The 22,307-nt window shown below is 37.2% G+C and overlaps 1 protein-coding gene across 1 annotated transcript in view; it reads left to right on the top strand.

Annotated features, from left to right (window-relative positions):
• The window catches only part of ADGRB3 (adhesion G protein-coupled receptor B3), a gene marked incomplete in the record, with an annotated part of 595,656 nt that overhangs the window by 238,813 nt on the left and 334,536 nt on the right, over window positions 1–22,307 (top strand). The window contains 2 exon segments of the mRNA XM_034766231.1: window positions 7,887–7,997; window positions 13,743–13,904. Coding sequence (XP_034622122.1) covers window positions 7,887–7,997; window positions 13,743–13,904 — 273 coding nt within the window.

Below are 22,307 nucleotides of genomic sequence, written 5' to 3'. Positions count from 1 at the left end.
CTAACCATACTAGAGGAATGCATAAAGAAAATGATATATATCCTTAATACAAATGCGGGCATATTGATTGTCACAAATACTGGGACATGTACTATCCTGACATTCCTTAAAGTGCAGGTACAGTATAATACACAAAATATAGAATATACCTTATCATTTAAATTTATTATAAATGAAAAAATATCCAAACACTTTGTCAATAGGTTTCAGTAATAACTTCCTATTGCATGCAAACTTTAGATAAGGTGCTTTGTTTTTAACATACATGAAAAGATTGTATAAAATTTTTAAAATTGCCTGGTGTCTTAAGGACCTAAGTTCCATGTTCAAAAATGGATGTGAACACCAGTGGTACTTAGGAGCCTAAGTGCCTACGTCAACTTTTGAAATGGGACTTAGACACATAAGCCAATTAGGTATTTTTGAAACTTGTACCCTTTTTGTCTTTTCAGGTTTTAATATTTCTAACTTCTTAGTTCAGAGTAACTTTAGGATATTTTGTTTGCTTTGTTGTTGTAGCCACATTGGTCCCAACGTGGGTGATATAATATCGTTTATTGGGCCAACTTCTGTAGCTGAAAAAGACAAGCTTTTGAGCTGCACAGAGCTCTTCTTCAGGTTTGTCTAGGCTATTTTGTAAATTAGAAGAGATGATATAACTGCTTCAGCTAAATTAACAGTTTCTGAGAATCCTTTACATGAAGTTAGGTCATGTCTTAATGGACATTGGCTTCCCATTTCTGATCATTATATTTATAACATCAAAATATTATAGCACTGAATGCTAAAGATAGCAATCTGATTGTAAGTGATCATCTAACTGTAAATTTTATTTGGTGTCGGACTGAAGGGAAGTATTGTAAAAGTGCCCACAGTCCAGATTTTCACTATCATTAAAGTGCTCTTTGTGTAGACATGAATCATAAGGTATCTTTGTCCCATTATGTCCATAAAAGCAACCCAGTAGAGTCTGCCTTCACAATCCAGATCTAACTTTACCCTTTAGTGACAGAACTTATTCTATTCAACATTTAACTCTTTGAAAATAAAGGAAGAATCACAAAAATAAATAAATAAATACCACCACCACTGGTAGCAAAAAAAACCCACAATGGATTGAATAGGTAGCCCTAAATTGAGTCCCTCCAGGTCAGATTCAAGGCACATGGGCAGACTAGTGCAGAGAACCTTGTTCTTCCTCTGCCTGTGCAGAACTTGTGTTCTGGATAAAAATAGTGGTCAGTCTCCAGTACTGTCAATGTAAATCTATTTAATGAATATTCAATTCAGTTTTTAAAGTAAAATATGAAAAAGTGAATGAATAAATAAAATCCTAACTACAGCTTTCCCATCTCTGTTAGGAGAGGAAGGTATATATAGTTGCATGTGAGAATGTGGGGCTGGCTAAAGAGTCATTCGGGGCCAGTGATATGCATACTGATAACATCAGAAGCCTTGCTTACCTCCAGCAGGATGGGTAAGACATCTGTGCTGTTATCTTCTTAAAAAAAAAAAAAAAAAGACACTGGCTGGTCCGCAATGTGAGTTTATATATATTAAGCCAAATCCTGAAGACCCTTATTCAGAGCCAGATTGGGCTACTGAGGTTATGTGCCTGAAAGGTGCCTTCCTTGTGTGACTGTCACTCCTCTGATGAGAAAGAAGGGATTAATACCTCCATGGTACCATTCTCCACCTTTCTTGAGAGGCCACAGAAGACTCTTTATTGAGTCCAGACCTGTACAGGGAGGAGGCAGGGTCTACTTGTGAAATGCAGAAGCATTGGGTGGTGGCATACAGGAAACAAATATTGTCCCCTCACTGGTTAAACAGAGATTACCACAGAACTCCATTACAGCTTAGGGCTCTATTACTTCATTTATTATTAATTATTATTATTATTTTATTATTTCATTATTTATTTATTATTGGAGCCTGCATGCCATGGTGGGGAAATCCTCCTTTACAGTATTCCCAAGGGAAGCCATGATAAGAGTCCCTGACACCCTGGGTTTCAGTGGAACTTCAATGCTATGGAATGGAAGTGAGGAATGGTGCTCTAGAGATTTTACTCAGGCCTTATTTAGGAAAAAAACCCTTTGAAATTAATGGGAATTTTGCTTTAGCAAGACCTGAGGGTCATTTTGTAACAAAAAAGCAGTGGAAAGAGCTACAATTCTCCAATGTATTGCAAAACTTTGCTGTGTAAATAAATACACATCCTGCCATCTAGTGACAAGAATTTTATTTTTGTACTGACCAGCCGTGGGTGTGAATAGAAACACACGTTGCAAAGATTAATCCCACGCTCAAACCTGCAAATGCTGAATGCTGTACTACTTTACTTATGGCAGAGTCTGGATAAGGGGCTACGGAAGAAGGAAATGTGCACAAACCTTTTCAAAGCTTCTTGCAGCATGAAATAGACTAAATCTACTGAAATAAGAGAGCCTGGAAAATCTGTGGATATACCCATTATGTCCATGGATATCTGTGGACCATGTTTGGAGATCGCAGATCAGATGCGGATAAAAATGTTGTATCCGTGCAGGGCTCTAGAAATAAATGAGTTGTTTTGCTGGAAAGTTCGTGGTGCAATATGGCTTTTATCCTGGCTCCTTCCACATTTCTCCACCCCACATCCCATTTTGCAGTTATTTTGTGCACCTTCTGACTAGGGCCCCATATTTATGCTGGTGTGGGCTGCATACTAAGCTGCTCGTGCATAGAATTTGAAAGTAGGTTTTGTAGAAAGTTAAATACATATAAGCTCCTGACAACAAGAACTTTAGGATTTGGCCTTTAGTCCATACTAAGGAGGAAACAGTAATTGTGTTATTTACATTTTAGGATCATGAAGAAATAACATAAGGGTGATACAATACCCTGGAGGGCACAGTAGAATGCCATGGCCGAGAAAACAAAATGACATATTGTCTTTAAGAGTCAAGGCTTATTTGTGAGGTGCTGATCACTTCCTGAGATTTGCTGCACACCTTTTACTTTCACTTGAGTTCAGTGAGAGTTGGGGATGCTTTAGCACCTCACAGGATCAGGTTGTAAAAGAGTAACACTAGAGTTCTCTGCATCACTTTTCCAGCTCAGCAGATCTTTCATACTGGAGTCACAGCTATTATGTCGAACAATGTCATATTTTCTTTTGTGAGCTGTCCATTTAACAATTCCACGATTCATATTATGTAGAGAGTAGCACACAGATAACAGTGAGAAATAAATCTATATTCTGGGGTTCTAATGACATAGTGGAAATCATGAGCACAAAGCTCAAGTGATTTGTTATGTCATCTGATCTCCCAGATGTATGTGTAGCCTGCTTGCAAAACTGCCTAGCAGCTCAGGCATAAAATCTAGTTGGCTGTCCTATACCTTAATTTTGATGATGATAGAAAAAAATCTCATTATATATTATCCACCAGTCAGAAGGAAAATACTAGCCATTGGTGAGTAGAATTTTGCAAAGCTGTTATCTAGTTTTGTATTGCACAGTTTTCCTTCTTTGCATTTTTGTACTATTAACAGATGTTTTCTTCTTTGTTCCTACAGAGAGCACATGGCACCTCTCCTATAAATGCCTACACTGACGTCAAGATTTTAGCCTCTCACTTAAAAATGTTAAATAAAAAGATTACTAAATAGGAATAAAAACTCCCATAACATATCACGAAAAGGTAACGCCAATGAGGCTGCAGATAAACAATGTTAAAGTTAACATCTGCTCTGAAGCTTTCCCATATTCAAAAGATGCTGTTATAATTTTTTGCTATCAAAAGACATGGGACCATGTTACCACATTTTGGAGTTATAAATGAAAGAAAATTATCAAGCCACATCCAGATTGATGGATCTGGATTGGATGTGGCTAAAACCGAGCTAATTCCTGGCCTTTTTACTTGTAATTGAGATGACATCACATTTCTGGGTGGTACTTAACGCACATGAAAAAGCTAATGTCAACAGTGTGAAATTCGTGTCGAGTGGCTATTCCATTAGAACCTCTACAACAGGAGCCTGGAGCATGTTATACTATGTTGTGGCCTACAGTTTAGTAGATGTGATCCATGTGTTTATACATATACACTTCCTGACCTGGCAATGGTCTATTCATAGTCTTCAACAAACACAATTTCCACTCCTGTATTTGTAGATTGTGGAGACGTTTCTGTATGGGATTGGTTCCAGACAGAACATGGGAGTATTATAGTTTGCATTATAGTGCAAAACATCAAAGCTTTTTGGGTGGTTTATATAACATGGGTTTAATCCAGAGCCAGTTAAAGGCAGCAGAAAGATTCTCAATACCTTCGGTGGGCTTTGGACTTGGTGATATATCTGTCTTCCTGGGTGAGAGAAAGCCTTGTTTATGATTCAAGGCAACTATTTAATGCAGTATTTTAATTCACATTAATAAATTATGACATATGGTCAGAGCAGGAAAGGATCTCTCCATTACACTTGAGAACATTAGGAGGCATATCCAGCTGAAGAGCTTGTCAGAAACCTGTATCCCCAAGGATTCATGGTCTCTGGGCTTGGGGACGAATGTTTCCCCATAGCAACAAGTTTTAGCCAAGAATAGGAAGAGTGAGGAAACTTCCCTTGCTCAGAAATGCAATTAAAAGCACCGGAAACATATTGCAGCATTCTGTGTTGAACCATCTCAATCTGTAACTGTAGGGCACCTCTGGGCCAGACAATGTCTAGCAATGTGGTACTACTCTATCACTATTCCCATTTCCCCACAAACAGCTCCCTCAAGCTAAGGTGTGATTTGGTAATATTTTAGCAACACAGAAACTATTAAAAGTTATATACTTATGGGTCTTCTTTCCCAGAAGCTATTAGAGGGGAAAAAACATGACTATTCAGGTTTTAAAATTAGATAATTAGATGAGAACTAGAAATGAAGAGAAACAATGTTATTTTAGTTAAGTTTCTTTTGTACTTCCAGGGGAACTTTTGGCAAAACAAAGCTCTTAGTTAAAGTACTTGATTGTAATCTATACATAGACATTTCAGATATATACAGATATACACATAAACACTTTGGATCCCATTAAGAAAATGTACTTATCCCTGATTTTCTTATGAGAAATCTGAGTTTTAGTGAGGCAATTGTTGCCTTTTAAGTTCTCATTGATACTAGTACAATACACTTCCTGTTACCATATGTTGTTCATGTGCAGTATTTGGTTAAGTACCTCAACTAAATATGCAAAATGAGAGGACTACATAATTCCTGTGGTATATTTGACAATATATATACAGAAAATACTTGTAATATTAGTTACAAGAGATACTACTGAGCGTGACTGGCACTCTATAAATACACAATATAATGTGGATAGATACGTTAAAAACTGGCTAATGTGCATTCATCTGTAAATTAAAAGGAAAGTTTGCTGTTTATTGGGGAAAAGAGAGAGGTTTTGATAAAATTAGATGACTCCCGTCCGTATAAAGTGTTTTTTCTCTGTTGCCATTCCTGGCCATGAATATCTCCATTGACATGAATGCAGTTATACCAGAGTAATGCTAGTGTAACAAAGACAAAACTGAAGCCTGTTCTCCTTAAAGTTCTCTTATCTCTTCATTAGGGCTTCATTCTGCTAGATGCTGAGCAACAACTCCTTGAGGTGCTGAGAAATCTGTACTTGCAACTGTGAATGGTGCTCAGCATTTTGCAGGACTGAGGCCAAAGCATTAACATTTCCCCATATGCCTCTGGAATGCCTTCTTCTTGCAAAGCATTCCCATTGTTGCACTCATTTGGGGGGTTGAAAGATGGGTAAGCAGCATTCTGCAAGCATGGTGCCAGTATCTCTCAATACATGGGTGGTGCTCAAGAAGCAAACATCTCTCTCCAGATAATCTTCAGATCACACTGTTTATTTCAGTTTAAATGAACATCCAGACTACATCTCCCCAAATTGTTTTAATAAAGATCCCATTGTTCATTTATGTTAGAAAATATAAAATCACAAAGTGAATGATAAAGGTGCCCTGGCTTAAATTGGGGGGAATTTAAACTATATATTAAATAATTTAATTATCTGTAATAAATATTTCTAGGTTTTAACATATCATATATAATTCACAAAATATTTTGTTAATTATATGTTTCAAATATTCTCATTAGAGTGCAAAATATGCTGTTACTCTCAAATGAATAGTTACATTTTAATTTAAAAGATGCTAATAAAAGAATATTTACAGAGACAAATACTGATTTTGAAATGCTATCTTGACAATTATTAGAAAAGGCCAAAAAATAGCCATCCTCTCTGCTGATTGGCTGTTGAAATTGTATGATTGTGATTCTATAATATTTTGCTAACACTAAAAATTGAGACAGTCTTGATATGAGAATGAGAGTTTTTTTAAATTACAGTAAAATAATCTGTTTTATAATAGCATTTAACGTATATGTGGTGTTTTACAGACATTAACTCTGTAAAAGCCTCCCCCACACCTTTTGGGGCAGGAAAGTAAATATTATCATCACCCCCATTTTCTAGATGAAGGGACTTAGGTTTCCGTTCTCTCTCTCTGCAAGTAACCTGCCTTCAGAGAAGCAACTCTGAATTTTTAAACTTCCAGAGTATCAAACACATTCTCACATTTCATAGAGAGAATTGCCTTCTTGCCTCATGGATCACCTGCCTATTCCCCTTGCCTCCCAACCCCCACTGCGCTTGAGTGTAGAGCATCTGAGAGCAGAAGGCTTTTCTATACACCTGTGATGAAAAGAGGGAAACATGTTCCAGAGGTAGAAATATCACTTATATGGCACATGCAATCACAGAGGGAGCACTGGATGAATGAATTTGTCCAAAGCCAGAAAGGGAACTAGTGGCAGTGTTGGGATTAAAAATCAAGAACTGTTGGCTTCAGCACTGAAGCCCATGTTATCCCACTGATTGTTACGCAGATGTCCCCTTTGAAATAAATGGGGAGTTCTGTTAAAAACTGATGGCAAAATATAGCTCTGGACTTCAAAGGGTATGTCTACACTGCAGCTGGGAACGTGCTTCCGAGCCAGGTAGACAGACTCACTCTAACTGGAGTAGACCTAGCCCATGTCTGCCTACCACAACCAGGTACACTAAAAATAGCAGTGCAGATGTTGCAATAAGGGTGGCGGGACAGGCTAGCTGCCAGAGTACAAGCCTGCCTGGCTCCCGTAGTCCATGCTCAGGTGGCTAGCCTGTGTCACAGTGTCCACACTGCTATTTTAAGTGTGGTAGCTGGAGCGGCGCTGGCGTGCATCTGTTTACCTGTGCTGGGAGGCACGCTCCTAGCTGCAGTGTACACATACTCATAGAGTGTTTTCCAAAGCAATGAAGGGAACAAACATGACGGTTGTTGTATAATAAGCAGTTTATTGCCATTTTATTATGTGGCATTGGCACTGTTCTCATGGAAAGCTGCTTGCCAGTCCATAAGGATGAGTGCAGGAATGGGAGCTTTCTACACAAGGAACTGGGCTGTGTCACAGAACAGCAATAATTAACATTGTGGTGGTAATTTTCTGGTGTGGTTTGCACTGATTTAAAATATAAGAATATAATGTCTCCATTTGAATAATTGTTTTTGTCTTGTAACATGCAGCTGAATTATAGTACAAGTGTCACTACATTGAATGTTTTTATTGTTTCTTACAATAAAGTCATGTTTAAAGTTTTGCAAACGTGAATTTAAGTATAGTTTTAAAAGATGAGCATAGCAAAATAAGCTGATAATTGCCATGATCATTTGAACTTAACCAGCAATGTCCAGGTATGTTTAGGAACATATTGCATGAGACAGTATGTACCTGTGAGAAATGTCTACACACAAGCTTTCATAAACCTTTATTCTGTCTTTAGAATTTGGAATGATGGGAGATCATACAATTAAAAGTCAGCGACCTCGATCTGTTCATGAGAAAAGGGTCCCTCAGGAACAAGCTGATGCTGCTAAATTTATGGCACAAACTGGTAATACATTAGTTACATTTTTCTATTTACTGTTGTTAATTTTAGTAAAGCCACTGCATGTTCCATAACCTTTTACTGCATACCTGTCAGTTTTCTAAGCTGATATTTTTGAACCATTTATTTATTTATTTTCCCACCAGTTAAAGTCCATAAATAAAGTAGCTGAGAATTAGGTAGAACATATAAAAACATGCACTGTGAATGTGGATACTGACTGATTTAATATGAACATGAGTTTATTAATAATTAAAGCAGGCTCACACATGAAAGACATAGTCCAGTTTTGAGATTAACTGTAGTTTACAGTGACCATCTATCAACGTTTAAAAAAAAATGTTAAGGAAGTATGTTAGAATTTTAATATAAATAGAACAACTGAAATCTAATCCCTGCTTTGGGCATTTATCATATTAATTAATTATTAGGAGCCTTTAATGTGCATGTCTTCAGCACTTAGTGTCCTTGTCCCAACATAATACTATATTCTCTAGATTCTGGATCATACTTGCTAAATATATAAGTAGGTATGAATTTGATATGCATATTATCTAACAGTTGTACGTCTAAGACATATTTTCCAAATTTATTTTAACAACTGAACCGTCTTTGGATAAAGATACCAAAATATTACATAAAGAATCTACACCCAGCTCTTGTCCCTAAAAAGTCAGCATTTACCAACAATTAACATGCGATAGTATCTATGGATCCAATCCAGCTCCCTTTGAGGTAAAAAAAAAAAGACTCCCATAGATTTCAGTAAAGGATGGATCAGGTCCTAAGATACTGAAGTCCTGTCCTGTTCTAATTATAGAGTAATAACAGTGCATCTCAGATACCACTGTGTTGTAATAGTTGGTATATGCTGACTCTTTAATGTGCCCACCTTACTCCATTCAATAAATTGCTGCATCAGAAACCTTGTGCCACATAAGCATTGTATGGATTTGAAACAATTTACACTGTATTCCATAGATACTAACCTAGAAGATTGTCTGCATCTTTCCTACATAATGCTTCAAGTTTAATATTCATTTTAGTAAATGAGCTATAATTGCATTTAGTTAAGTTGCATGTTGACTTCCTTAGATATAGAGTGCTTTACACTTTTAACAGATTTTCAGAAGTCGTATAGTAAGTAATGTAAGCATAAATGTATAAAAATCGATAGTGATCCCTTTTTATAAAAATTTTAGAAGACAAAGGGTGCTGCCCTCACACCAGTACCTGGGACTGCTTTTATGCATGAACCCAATCGACAATACTGGAAGATGTCTGCAGTTATATGTCGGACATAAATGGAAGAAATTATCTCGGAAGTTCCTCAGTTTCATACAGTTTCTGTTTAGGCACAGTGGGAGCTTATTACTTACATATTTATTTCAGACTGATGACGTCAGTTTCTTATTACTTAGACTAACCCTTTTGATTTAATGCTGTTTCTTGATTTCTTATAATTACCCTAATAAATTTCAGAATCTGTTTTAGCTTTTTATATAAATTAACTGTAAACCTACTACTGAACAGTAACTATACATCCATTTGCAGTGCATTTTCTATGGTTTTTAGAGAACTGCATTTCAAATGGACCACCAATACCCTCTACTCTGGAAATATGGTGGCAATGAAGTGGGATATGGAAGTTCAGAATTATACAGGCTTGGTTTCCAAGTTCCTGTTTTGAAAGCATGTGAGATGTGTGTGCAGAGCATACAAATTCACATGCTTATTTCTAAGGACATATCTTTTGCATACTGTACAGAACTCATTTTAAATAATACTGTGTTCTTTTTTAGAACAGTTTTACTAATTTTCATCTTTTCATTTTGATTTTCCTTTGTCGTGATCATTTCATCTTTTCACTGTAATGTATTTATTTTCTTGTGATAAAACTAATGTGATATCTTCTTAAACAGAAACACTGGGATTTTCTAACATACTTCATAGATTTACTCATACACTAAGAAAACTAGTGGAGTTTTGAAAATGGAAATCATATAGATTTCTTTTGGTTTATATAATTTCTTGTCATTTTAGTCTAATTGTTTTGTATGTAATAAAGAATAATTAAAAATAACTATAGTTAAAGTGTAAGCATACCTTTTTCATGTAATGAAAGGGCAAAGACACAGCAGAAGTCCAAATTGCATTCTAGGAAATGCATATTGTGCTGGACAGATAGTTATGAGAAATGTTCAATACTGTTTGAGAAGACTGGATCCAATCCCCTTGACACCAATAGAGTGTCAGGCCTAATATTTAGTCCTTAAAGAAAGTGTTTGTATGTGTATCTGTGTACAACTTAAAAAAATTCAAATAAATAATTTCATAATTTAATTATCCTATATTTGTTATTTTTGTGTTCCTGAAATTATCCTTTCTTTAGATGTTATGGGATTTAGAATATATAAATGCAGGTAAGTGTTTCACAGATCAATGAGACATTCCAGACAGAATTTTCTCCTACAGGTCTAGCAACTCAGGAAAAGGAAGGATTGTTAGTTTGTTACCACTTAATTTGAGATCATAGGTTTAACATGGTAGGTATAAAGTAACTAACAGCTAAAAAGAAAACAAAGCATAGTCCTTTTTTGTAATATTCAGAAGGAAAACAAAAAAAAAAAACAGGAAATGCAATCTGGGATTAGGCAGACAGTCAAAACCCAGGCTTAATCTAGAAAACTTTTAGTATATTTGATAATATAAAGCAATATTTTGCTAGAAATTATATAATGTGTTTCCCCCCCCCTCTGAAAAATATTATCAAATACATCATGTTTCTTTGAGCAAGGATTAGTAAAAAGTAATATGATTCTGCAAAAGGAATGGAATATTTTGTGAGACAAATCTGTTCTTTATGTTTCCTAATCTCACAAAAATTGCTATTCCTTGTGCATGAAATGTCATGTTACTTCTTAAGGCTTCGATCCAACAAGCACTTAAGCATGTGCTAAACTCTGAACATCTAAGTAGTCCCATTGCCTTCAAAGGGACTACTCATATGCTTAAAATTCAGCACATACTTAAGTGTTTTCTGGATTGGGAGCCAAGAGATACTGTTGTATGGTACATAGATTCTTCAAGGCTTTCAGTAGGCAATTTTCATCTTAAAACTCACTAAATACAATCACATTCTTTAATACTAAGCTACTACTTTTGTCCATTACATTGTGAAGGTTAAAAACAACTTTTTCCTGTATAAGTTAGCCAATAGTTTTAATTTTTAATACTGCATTCTGCATTTTAATAGCAGTGCACTGTCACCAGGTCTGTGTGGGATAATGGGTAATTTGCATTCAGTATATAAGACTGTTTTACATAATGAGGAACAAATTGAGAAGCATTGCTTTGACTTTTTGTGCTGTTTGACCTTTCATCTAAACCACTTTTACAAAGGCAAAGTCAAGTGTCAAAGCTGTAGGAAAAGAAAGAAACTAAAATGAAGGATTTGCCTGGAATAGAAGTGCAGATGCTACTACAATAAGTTCTTTTCTACATTCTTCACAGAGACTATAGTGTATATTGTATAATACTAACTATTACAGTTACTGGTTGCCTATAGAATAGTCATACCTACTACATTACTTCCTCTGATCTCAACGCAAGTCATGTAACAGCCTAATCAAAATCATAAATGACACACAAGAGAGATTATTAAACAATAAAATGCTTAATTTTCTACTTGATCCTTGTATCAGAGGGGTAGCCGTGTTAGTCTGAATCTGTAAAAAGCAACAGAGGGTCCTGTGGCACCTTTAAGACTAACAGAAGTATTGGGAGCAAGTGTTATTGCATCTGAAGAAGTGAGGTTCTTATCCACGAAAGCTTATGCTCCCAATACTTCTGTTAGTCTTAAAGGTGCCACAGGACCCTCTGTTGCTTTTTACTTGATCCTTGTAACAAATGAGTGTAAAGCTTGCAAGATTCACATTTTGTGAGCTTTCATACCTTAATAAACCTTAAGCAATTGTCATTGTTCATAGATGTTTTTGCAAATTCTTCAATTTTATGAAAGGCTAGAGGGTTTGTATGTTTTAATTATAAAGTGTTCTGGCTTGATACTGAGTAAGTGGCACATTGTGCTGTGCTTGGTTTTTGGGCGGCTTTGAATATCCTTACGATTCCTGTTTAATGGAGTAGTGGAGACCAGACATGTGGTGGGCTTGCTTTGTGGGGAGAAAGGGGCAGGCCGGATGCCCTGCTACAAGAACATGGTTTCTGGACAAATCACTATATGACATTTACAGTACTCAAGGAAGACACTACCTGAGTCTTCCTGGCTGCAGAGTTTTCGTGATTGCTGCTATGGGCAAAACCTTGGAAGAATAGATAAAGATACAGGGATGCAAACAAGATTCTTAATTTTTAATAATTACTTAAAGATAAAAGTTCATAGAATGACATTGATTTTTAAATATAAGTTCCAGTTTGTTCCAGAAGGAACTTAGGTTTAAAATCAATGGCCTAATAAGGCCCATGGCATTGTATTTTACAATGACTGTAATGAAGCTAGGTGAATACAATTCCATGATTACTTACAGAGATTGTTCAATGAATTTGCTTCAGCCAGGTTCATACCCTTTCTGTATTTTCCTAGCATGAATGCGTTCAGATAAAGAATTTCAGAGACGCAAGTGAAAATGAATTTTAAACACCCTTGCCCAAATAGTCATACCAGAATGTTTGTGCACGGATCAGGTCAGGGAACAGAAGTAATACCATGTGGTAGATTTCACCACTAACAACAAACTGACTCAGCTCAAATAGCAAATCTTCACAAATTAGACCCGATTTTGTCACCGATGCTCATATTGACTAGTATCTTGTGCTAAGTAATCCTATTCATTTCACTATGATTGCTCAAAGACTAAGATAGTACACGTTATGAGAAAGAGTAGGAGAATCTTGCTTTTGGTGATAATCCATAGAATAACAAAAGTCAGATATTTTTAAATAACAAATGCATTTGAAGATATTGCAATTCCTTAAACATATTCTGTGAGCAGAAATAGCAGATATATTTTTTGGCTAAGTTGTTCACTGTACATTATTTGTTCTATTAAGTTATAACTATATAACCCCATTGAAAATAGCGGTAATTACTGTATGCAGTAACAGTGTGTAGAGCAGCAAACAGTTTAGGTCATCCCCATATCAAAGTCTAATAATGAAGAACTATGATGAAATATTAAATCAAAGTTCTTAGCCTGCCATTAAGCTTAATAGTCTGTGTAGCTACAGTAAAGTTCTGAAAGATTATTTTTTGTTTATGGGTAAAATCAGAGGGTCAGGAATCTTCTCTCAAATGCTGCTCTCACCCAAAGGGAATTTAATACTTTTTTTTTTTTTTTTTTTTTTTTTTAAGATTTGACTCTGCTGTCATCATTCCTTAAAAACTATCATCTAGCCTTCATTTTGGAGTGCTAAATATAATCAGTCAAAAATAAATCATTTTTAGCTATGAAAAACTAGACTTTTCTGTTACTTTGGTGTGCCAAGGGCAGTGTTGTTTCTGGAATGTTGAAAGACAGTAGTTCTAAGGAAGCTGTAAATGATGCCAAGTGGTCAAATTGGTTTTTCTCCAGCTTTTCAAAGCTGCTTTCTTTCCATTATTTTTTTAAGTTTATTTTAGTTTAGTTTATTTGTCTTTAAATTATACCTGCATGCCATAATAAACTTTGGCAAACAAAAATCTTTATTAATACTCATGACAGTATTCATGTTTGTTTGTTGTCTTGAATACAGGTGAATCTGGTGTTGAAGAGTGGGCCCAATGGAGCACATGTTCAGTTACTTGTGGTCAAGGGTCGCAGGTGCGAACCAGAACTTGTGTATCACCTTACGGGACACACTGCAGCGGCCCTTTAAGAGAATCAAGGGTTTGCAATAACACTGCCCTCTGTCCAGGTAGTGTTAGCAGCCAATCAATAAAATTGTGGATGTTATTGAACTGTATAATGCTAAGAATTTCAAACTATACCTTTTTCTTTAAACATGAATTGCATAGAAGCACTTTAATTAGAATGGAAATTGTACTTCTTATTCATCTGTGAACTTTTATTTTGTATGTGATTATTTCCTGTTTCAGAGAAGCCAAGGAACTGAAGATGAATATTTTTTTCCTGTCAGTTCCAGATTAAAAAAAAAATCCTTGTATCATTCTTTTTTTGCTCGTAGGTTTTCTGTATTCTAGATAAATGTAGGGGGAGAAAGGCACAATACAGATTGCACTTTTAGGAGAAGAAATCCTGATCACCAACACACTAAATAGATGTAAAAACTCCATTGATCAGCAGTGGTGGTGAAGTTAACATGTCATCAGACACTGCATTTGTTTAGCCATTTAGTTTGATATGGCCTGAATGATGAGAATCATTCATGAGATCATGAGAATGCCCCTTGTGGAATTTCCTCTACATTCTTCTGTCTAGGAGGGGTAAGATTTGTCCATCACAGGGGGAAACAAGTCTCCCTGACTCCATGAGCACATGGCCATCTGGATAGAAGCCCTATGCTTCCACTACAATTCTGGACTTCCTGCAGTAATTCTCATGCTCTATTGGCTGTCATTGCCTTTGAGGTCTGTCTTATAAGCGGTGGGATGCAGCAGAAAAATAATAGAACTATAGAATAGACTGTATTACTTTTTCTATGAAATCTCTGCAGACGAAGACTTATGTGCTTCCCTCCAGGTACATGCATTCTCTAACCTTCCTGAAACACAGGAGCCCAGGACTACAGAGCTGTCTGCAGATTATCAGGAAAGGCAATTGATTCTTCCTTTCCAAGTAGGGATGTGGGTCACAGAGAGATACGGTCACAGAGCATACATAACTGGATAATGATTTTTAGACTCAGTCTCCTACAGTTATCTTGCGTTAAAAACTTGCAGTTTCACCCTGGTAGAGGGGACATGTCAATGTGGTTATTCCTATAGAGTTTGTATATCAATTTCTAAAATGTTTTGGGAACTTTTGAGATGAAAGGCATTATAAAAGCACAAAACAGCTTATCCAGTAAAACAACTAATTTAATGAGAATTATTGTCAACCTTTGATAATTTTACACTATGTTCTAGATAGAAAATTCCATATGAATTGCCTAATATTTTATGATGTAGGAACCCCAAAGCAAGAATGGAATGGACCATTTTAAATGTTTCCATACAAGAATGCCCATTATTTCCAGGAGAGATTAGGATAGCTCATTAAAGAACAAAGGGTGGTATACATTGTGTAAGAACTTCTCTTGATTTAAAAATAGCAAAATAAGAAGGAAATAATAGCAAACTACAAAAAAAATCAATCATAAGTCTACTTAAAGAGCCCCTTTTGAACTGCATGTACTATAAGTATGCAAGCACATAGCCCAGAGCTCAGATTTTTGCCCACTACCATGGTCCTTCCAGCACTACCTGAAAACTAATGAGTAACTGCCCTGCAGCTGTTCTGTTATTTTCTAGGATATGTTTATATGTAGTCTCTCTTATGAAGAGTTAAAACCCTCCTCATTCAAAAACCAAACCAAACAACCCACCATTATTACCATGTGATGCAAAAGTCAAGTAATTTTATCATCCAAGTGCACAGCAATAATTCTTAAAGAATGTGATTTTAACACACTGTAAAAAGATACACACACAAAATGACCACCTAATTCCTCAACAACACTTTCCAGAGTAGACAAGGCTTCCCATCTCTTGTCTAATAGTATGAACTCCAGCCTCTGGGCATAGCTTTATTATTAGGACTTCCTATATCCAGATACCCGTGATCGCTAATGGTTCCCAGTTGTCACTGGTTATCTTGAGTTGAGATGAGATGGGAAATGGATTTCTCATTGCTCAAATATTTTTGAAAGTTGGAAAAAATTTCCTATCTCAAATTGGGATGAAAAGTCAGAAATCTTAAAAATAATAATGAACTGAAAACATTCTTGTTTCAGGTTGGTCAAAATGTTACATTTCAATTTTGACCTCCCTCCCCTCCCCCTTTTTAAACCTTTTTTTAAGACTAATTCACTTAAATTTCTTGTAGGACTACTCCTACATGTTCAAACATATTCCACATGGTCAAAGCCCTGCACCTATAGCTCCACTGACTCCAATGACACTCTACATAGCTATCAGAGTTCAGCTGAAAAAAAGCAGTTTGCAAGTTCAGAGTCTTATACCTTTACTTTTCCTGAAAATGATTCTTGAAATGCTCAGATAGCCATACAATTATTAGTCTGTTTAAACACCCTCTGTCCTCAATATATTCCCTGTCTCGGGGTTACCCCTGATTAAAGCAAGACAAAACAGTTTGTTGGCCAGCAAAAGAGAAGGGGACAGGGAAACAAAACCAAAGCAAACACCAACTTGTATATACAGGTACTGGCTTAAGTTTCCTATTCCATTCACCTCTACCATCCATTCCAAACAGTTAGTGTATACTATAATTTAGAACAAGCTTTAGCATCACAAAATATACTATCTGGATAGCCAAATAAAAGGCTCCCATGCCTCATGTTCACTCTGATCACAACAAACATACAAAACATTAACAATACTGTCTTCTGGCTGTATAATCTATGAATGCACAGTCTCCTGAGGACTCATTGCACAATGTGATCCATGAAAAACGGCCAGTTTTGAGAGATGTAACAAAGTTTCCTCATAAGAAATGTTGCCCCCCAAGAAATAAAAAAGTAATACCCAGTGAGGTAGCTGGGATGTGCCCCAAGCACCTATCCATGAGCTTCAGTGCATGGACTCTCCCTCTCCCTGTTAGACTTTGAAATAGATAATATAGAAAACAGCTCATTTCCTGAGCAAGGATGGCAGTGCATTTTCAGTCACCATTTCTTTATATCCCCCAATCCTTCTCCCTGATATCTGTAAAGTGCATTTACAAATACAGTAGTGCTACTATCTTTGGGAGAGCTTTGAGAGTGGTACAAACTACTCCCACTATTATCAGATGGTGAGCTGGGCCACAGACTGGTTCCCTAACATGGGTATTCCAACTATTAGAAAAGCCACTTGACCAGTGATTTCCGTTTTTGCCCTCTATTGGGTGTCATTTCTGTTTATTATTAGCATTGAAACAACACCTTATGGAATAGTAGTTACTCCCGATATTGAAAAGAGAACTTTACCAATTAGTTTATGAAGTGACTATTTTTTAATTCTTTATAACTTCAATAATATATCCCCTATAAATATTGATAAGATGGATAGCTCAGTGGGTTGAGCATTGGCCTGCTAAACCCAGGATTGTGAATTCAATCCTTGAGGGGGGGCCACCTAGGGGTCTGGGGCAAAATCAGTACTTCGTCCTGCTAGTGAAGGCAGGGGCCTGGATTCGATGACCTTTCAGGGCCCTTCCAGCTCTATGAGATAGGTATATTTATATATATATATATATATAAAAATATATATATATATAAAATATATATATGTATATATATATAATGATAGCTCACCAGGTGCCTTGATATCCAGCCAAAATAGTGTGTCTGATGCCAACTGCTTGATGCTTAACTTCTTGGTTGGAACTAGGCTGCCTCGGGACTCAGTCCTGCAGTACACACTTACTTCATCTTGTTGGATAGTTAATAAAGCTAAACTCCCTGGTGGAAATTTCAGTAGATTCCACACAATCCTTCAGCAGGTCTGCATTTGTGTATAGCTGGTTCTCCCTTCTCTGTTAGTATCAAATAAAAGACCAGTAGACTGATTATTGCTCTGTTCCCAAATGCAGTTCGGCAACTAAAACCTTTAGAAGGAACTTGTTCAAAATATTCATTTGAAATTTCCATGCCATACCTGCAGACTGATGGTCCAGAAAGAACACATGGCCATCCTACACTATCAAACACTGATCATCTGGCTGTCAGCAATACTATTTCTTGGGAATTGTTGGAAGCATGTAATTTTCAATGGCTGGCCTTCATGTCATCTCTGTTTACATTTTCTTATAGAGGGACAACATCTATTCACCTTATTTACACCAATACTCTCACTGAGTTGGGACTGCTTGTATACAGTGTAGAAAACTTGGCCAAAGTTCATTTTTCTGTAAACACTTGGGTATAGCAGCACTCCAATGAGTCATGAGGAGTATCCTAAAATAATGAAATAATGTGCATGTGCAGAACTGCACTTAGACCACTCAGCTATCATCACAACACTCTCTGCTGCGCCTACTTATTGCATAGTATTTCCCTCTACTCCCCTGTGCCATACACATTTACTCACATTGCTGAGGGTGTGCATATTTTGCCATATTATGCATCTCCACAAGTACACTATCTCCACAGGTGCAGAGAGCTTAGCACTATCACTTTGCTTTTCTGGAACTTTATCATTAGCATTCAACAACCTGCAGGATCAAGCCTTCACTTGGGAGGAAGATAAAACCCAAGATGCAGAAAGACAAGAGGCTGTCTAGGGAGAGTAGAAAGTAGAGTATATCCAGTGAGCTATAGGAAAAGTCTGTAGATAAGGGGTGCAGGTTGAAAAAAGTTTGGTGAATTACCTGTAGCCAATTTTGAAAGTCAAGATTTTCAAAAGTGAATATGGATTTTGGGTGTACAACTTGTCACCTTAAAGGGGCTTGATTTTGAGAAGGTAGGTGCTCAGTGCTGAGCACTGTCTGAAAATCATGTCTCTTTGGCATGTCTAAAGTTGGATGCCCAAAACCTCTAGTCACTTTTGAAAATGTTGGCTGACATCTAATTTCAGCCAGAGCACTCTTATTTCATTATATGACGTTGTTAAGCCTTGTGCCACTGAACATCATTGGCCAAATTATCTTTCCTTCTTTTAACACAGAGTAAATTAAAGTATCTTAAGATCCAACAAAAACTACCAAAATCTCTTGGAAGGAGGATAAAGGATAGTCTGATGCCTCCCCTCCAACCTTGCAGAAGTCGCTTAGGGTGAACACTGTGGGATGGCACTTCAGCATATTTAAGCCAGGAGATGGTGGGACTAGAGAATAGCCACTCTGCATGAAATATTTTCTCAGCCAATCCATGGGGAAATACGCATATAAATCAACATTGACCCTGTCAACAATTAGTTTCTGTGAGTTTCTGACTGATGTTGTTTAACCTCCATCAGAGTGAGAATAAGGGAAGTCATTGGCAACCTGGTTTTATAAAACAGCTTTAACAACTTTCATAAAATAATAATATTTGATACTTAAGTTTAATAAGAACTACTATGTAATATTCCCAAAATAAAGAGTTTTCTTCCCATCAATAATTAATGAAAGCAATGATGCAGACTAGCTTTGCTACCAGTGTTTTTGACAGAAATGTTTGCAATAACTTGAACATCTTTTTTGATCCCAGATAATGAATTTCACAACTGCAACTGTATTACAGAAAATACTAACTCCTCTCTGGGCCAGATCCCCAGCTGGTATAAATTGACATAGCTCATCGGGCCCTTAAGCTTTCAGCACATTTTAGCTGGGTTTCTTTGCACTTTGTTAATGACGTTAAGCAAAGGAAAATGTGTGTTGTTGCTGTGGGCCTTTTCCCCTAACTTCACTAATTACCTTCTAGTTAAATTTACATATATCCTCTGCATACAAGAAAAGACTCTGTGAACTGTTGGGTTGTATTTTGGCAGGGGGTTGGCTACAATAAAGAAAGATTACAGGGATCCAGTTTTACCATGAAAGACTTGCTTTTGAACCCACAGTTTCTTTAATATAGGAGATGGACCTAAACCAGAACAGAGAAAAGGTTGGTTTAGCTTTGAACCCAGAGATCCAAACTCAGCTACTGTTCTGGCTCTTGGTCAGACTCCAAATCATAAGGAAACGATTTTAGAGTTATGGTTTGGTTGCAGTCACCATTTTGCAAGAACAGTCTTGTAAGATTTTTGGCTCAAGATGCTTGTGCAATACCTTTGAAGAACAGCTCATGAGAATTCTGCAATTTTGAAATGAAATTTTATGGGGACAATTTACAATATACATCAAAACTAAGACTTCCAAGCCTAAACACTAGCCCTAACCCTAATGTATATCCAGAACTGAATAACATTCTCTTAGACCATATCTACTTAATAAAAAGCTTTCACATTTAATATCTTTTGCAATGTAATGAAAATTTACTATTTATTCTTGACTTGACCTGGAAGAATTGGCTTTATATGTTTTGTACTCTTTGAAATTATCATTGTTTCAGCATGAGCCTCTTGTTCAACTATAACTGCAGCAAATTAAATTATTCCCTTGTTGTTGTTCTTAACAGCCCTCCAGAACCTGAACTGACAAATTGGTTTCTCATGTTCATCTGATCAAAAGAATTTTGATCCTTGGAGTCAGGGCTGGATTGAAAATGTAATGCATTGCCAATGAAAAAGTGCTTTAAATGCTGTGGTTGAATCATAACATGTCTCCGTGAACAGTGCCTGTTGTAGACAGATGAAATGTAAAGGCTTAGGCAAAAATATATTTATCAGCTTATTAATTTTCAGAAGCTTTTGGTTTTATCATTTAACTAAGTTGTCAAGGTTAATCAAGGTTTTTAAGATTAATAGACTAAAATCTGTCAATTTAACATTCACTTAGAATGCTCCTATTTTTCTACTAATGCAATGCATATTGATGTAATATTTAGATGAGAAAGTTAATGAAGCTAGCAACTTGAAACGTAAGGTGTGAAATAATAATGGTATTTTGCAGACCTTTTGTATCTGGCCAATTCAATAAGCTTTCAGCAATAGGGAACTCATGTTGATGAAAAAAAGTAAAATATTTTCTTACACGAGGCTAGACATTTCTTGTCAGAAATTGTCTTCTCTGAAGTTATCTACAAAACTTTCAATCTCAATATATCTTCTGAAAAGACACCTTGCTATATTCGTAAGAGAATGAAATTCAAGCTCTCCACATGCAGAATTCCCATTGACATTGCATATCATTTCATGATTATGTCCAATGGGGCAAATCCAGTCTCCACTCTACTGAGATTCACCTGGTGGTGGAACCAGTGTGGTTTTGCTGCACAAGAACACAAAGGCTTTGACTAGGGGAGTTGAGCAGGTATTCGCGACCTCTGGACAGGAGAGAGCCAACTCCATGGAAAAGAACAGGAGTACTTGTGGCACCTTAGAGACTAACAAATTTATTAGAGCATAAGCTTTCGTGGGCTACAACCCACTTCTTCGGATGCAAGGGTTGTAGCCCATGAAAGCTTATGCTCTAATAAATTTTATTAGTCTCTAAGGTGCCACAAGTACTCTTGTTCTTTTTGAGGATACAGACTAACATGGCTGCTATCCTGAAACAACTCCATGGAGGTTCCTTATAGGCAATGCTCAAGGGAAAGTGAGGACAAAACCAGAGAATTTGTCACTGCTGATCCTCAGCTCCATGCCATGGATGTGTTGGGACTGTAGCACACCACTCCATCTCCCCAGACACTCTATGGCCAGTTAGGGAGGATTCCCAGCAAAGATAACTGAGGTGTGTGTGATACACACCAAGCTTGCTGCTCAGGATGGGTGCTAGCTCATTACATTTTATCCTACATATTCTTAGATTAATTAGAATATAACTGAGATATTCTTTGCAAGGTTTCTCTCTTTAAATAGGTTATATTCCCCTGGAACTGAGTTTTTACAGAATTTTGTTAATTATTTATAATGTGCTTTTTATGTGGTATCATCTGTAAATTTGACTCAGATTCTTCTTGAAAAAGAAATGCAATATAAGGATAATAGGCTAAGATACGATGTATGTCAATTTCTTCTATATTGAAAACAATAGGGAAGAACTAGGGTTACCATATTTCAACAATCAAAAAAGAGGACGGGAGGAGCCCCGCCCCTGTCCTAGCCCCACCCCCGTCCTGTCCTAGCCCCGCCCCTGCCCCTTCCACTCCCTCCCACTTCCTGCCCCCTCAGAACCCCCAACCCTCCCCCCCACTCCTTGTCCCCTGACTGCCCCCCAGGACTCCACCCCCTCCCTAAGCCTCCCTGCCTCTTGTCCCCTGACTGCCCCCTCCTGAGACCTTCCCCACATCCTAACTGGCCCCCTAGGACCCTACCCCCTACCTGTCCCCTGACTGCCCCAACCCTTATCCACACCCTCACCCCCTGACAGCCCCCCCCAGAACTCCTGACCCATCTAAACCCCTCTGCTCCCTGTCCCCTGACTGCCCCCTCCTGGGACCCTGCTCCTAACTGCCCTCCAGAACCCCATCCCCTACCTAAGCCTCCCTGTGCCTTGTCCCCTAACTGCCCCCTCCTGAGACCCCCCCACCTATACTCTGACTGCCCAAAACCTTACACCCCCAACCCCCAGA

Source organism: Trachemys scripta, chromosome 3, assembly GCF_013100865.1.
Source record: "Trachemys scripta elegans isolate TJP31775 chromosome 3, CAS_Tse_1.0, whole genome shotgun sequence".
NCBI classification, from domain to species: domain Eukaryota; kingdom Metazoa; phylum Chordata; order Testudines; family Emydidae; genus Trachemys; species Trachemys scripta.
The sequence above is the reverse complement of the archived record's forward strand: the minus strand, read 5'-3'. Positions and strand labels throughout refer to the sequence as shown.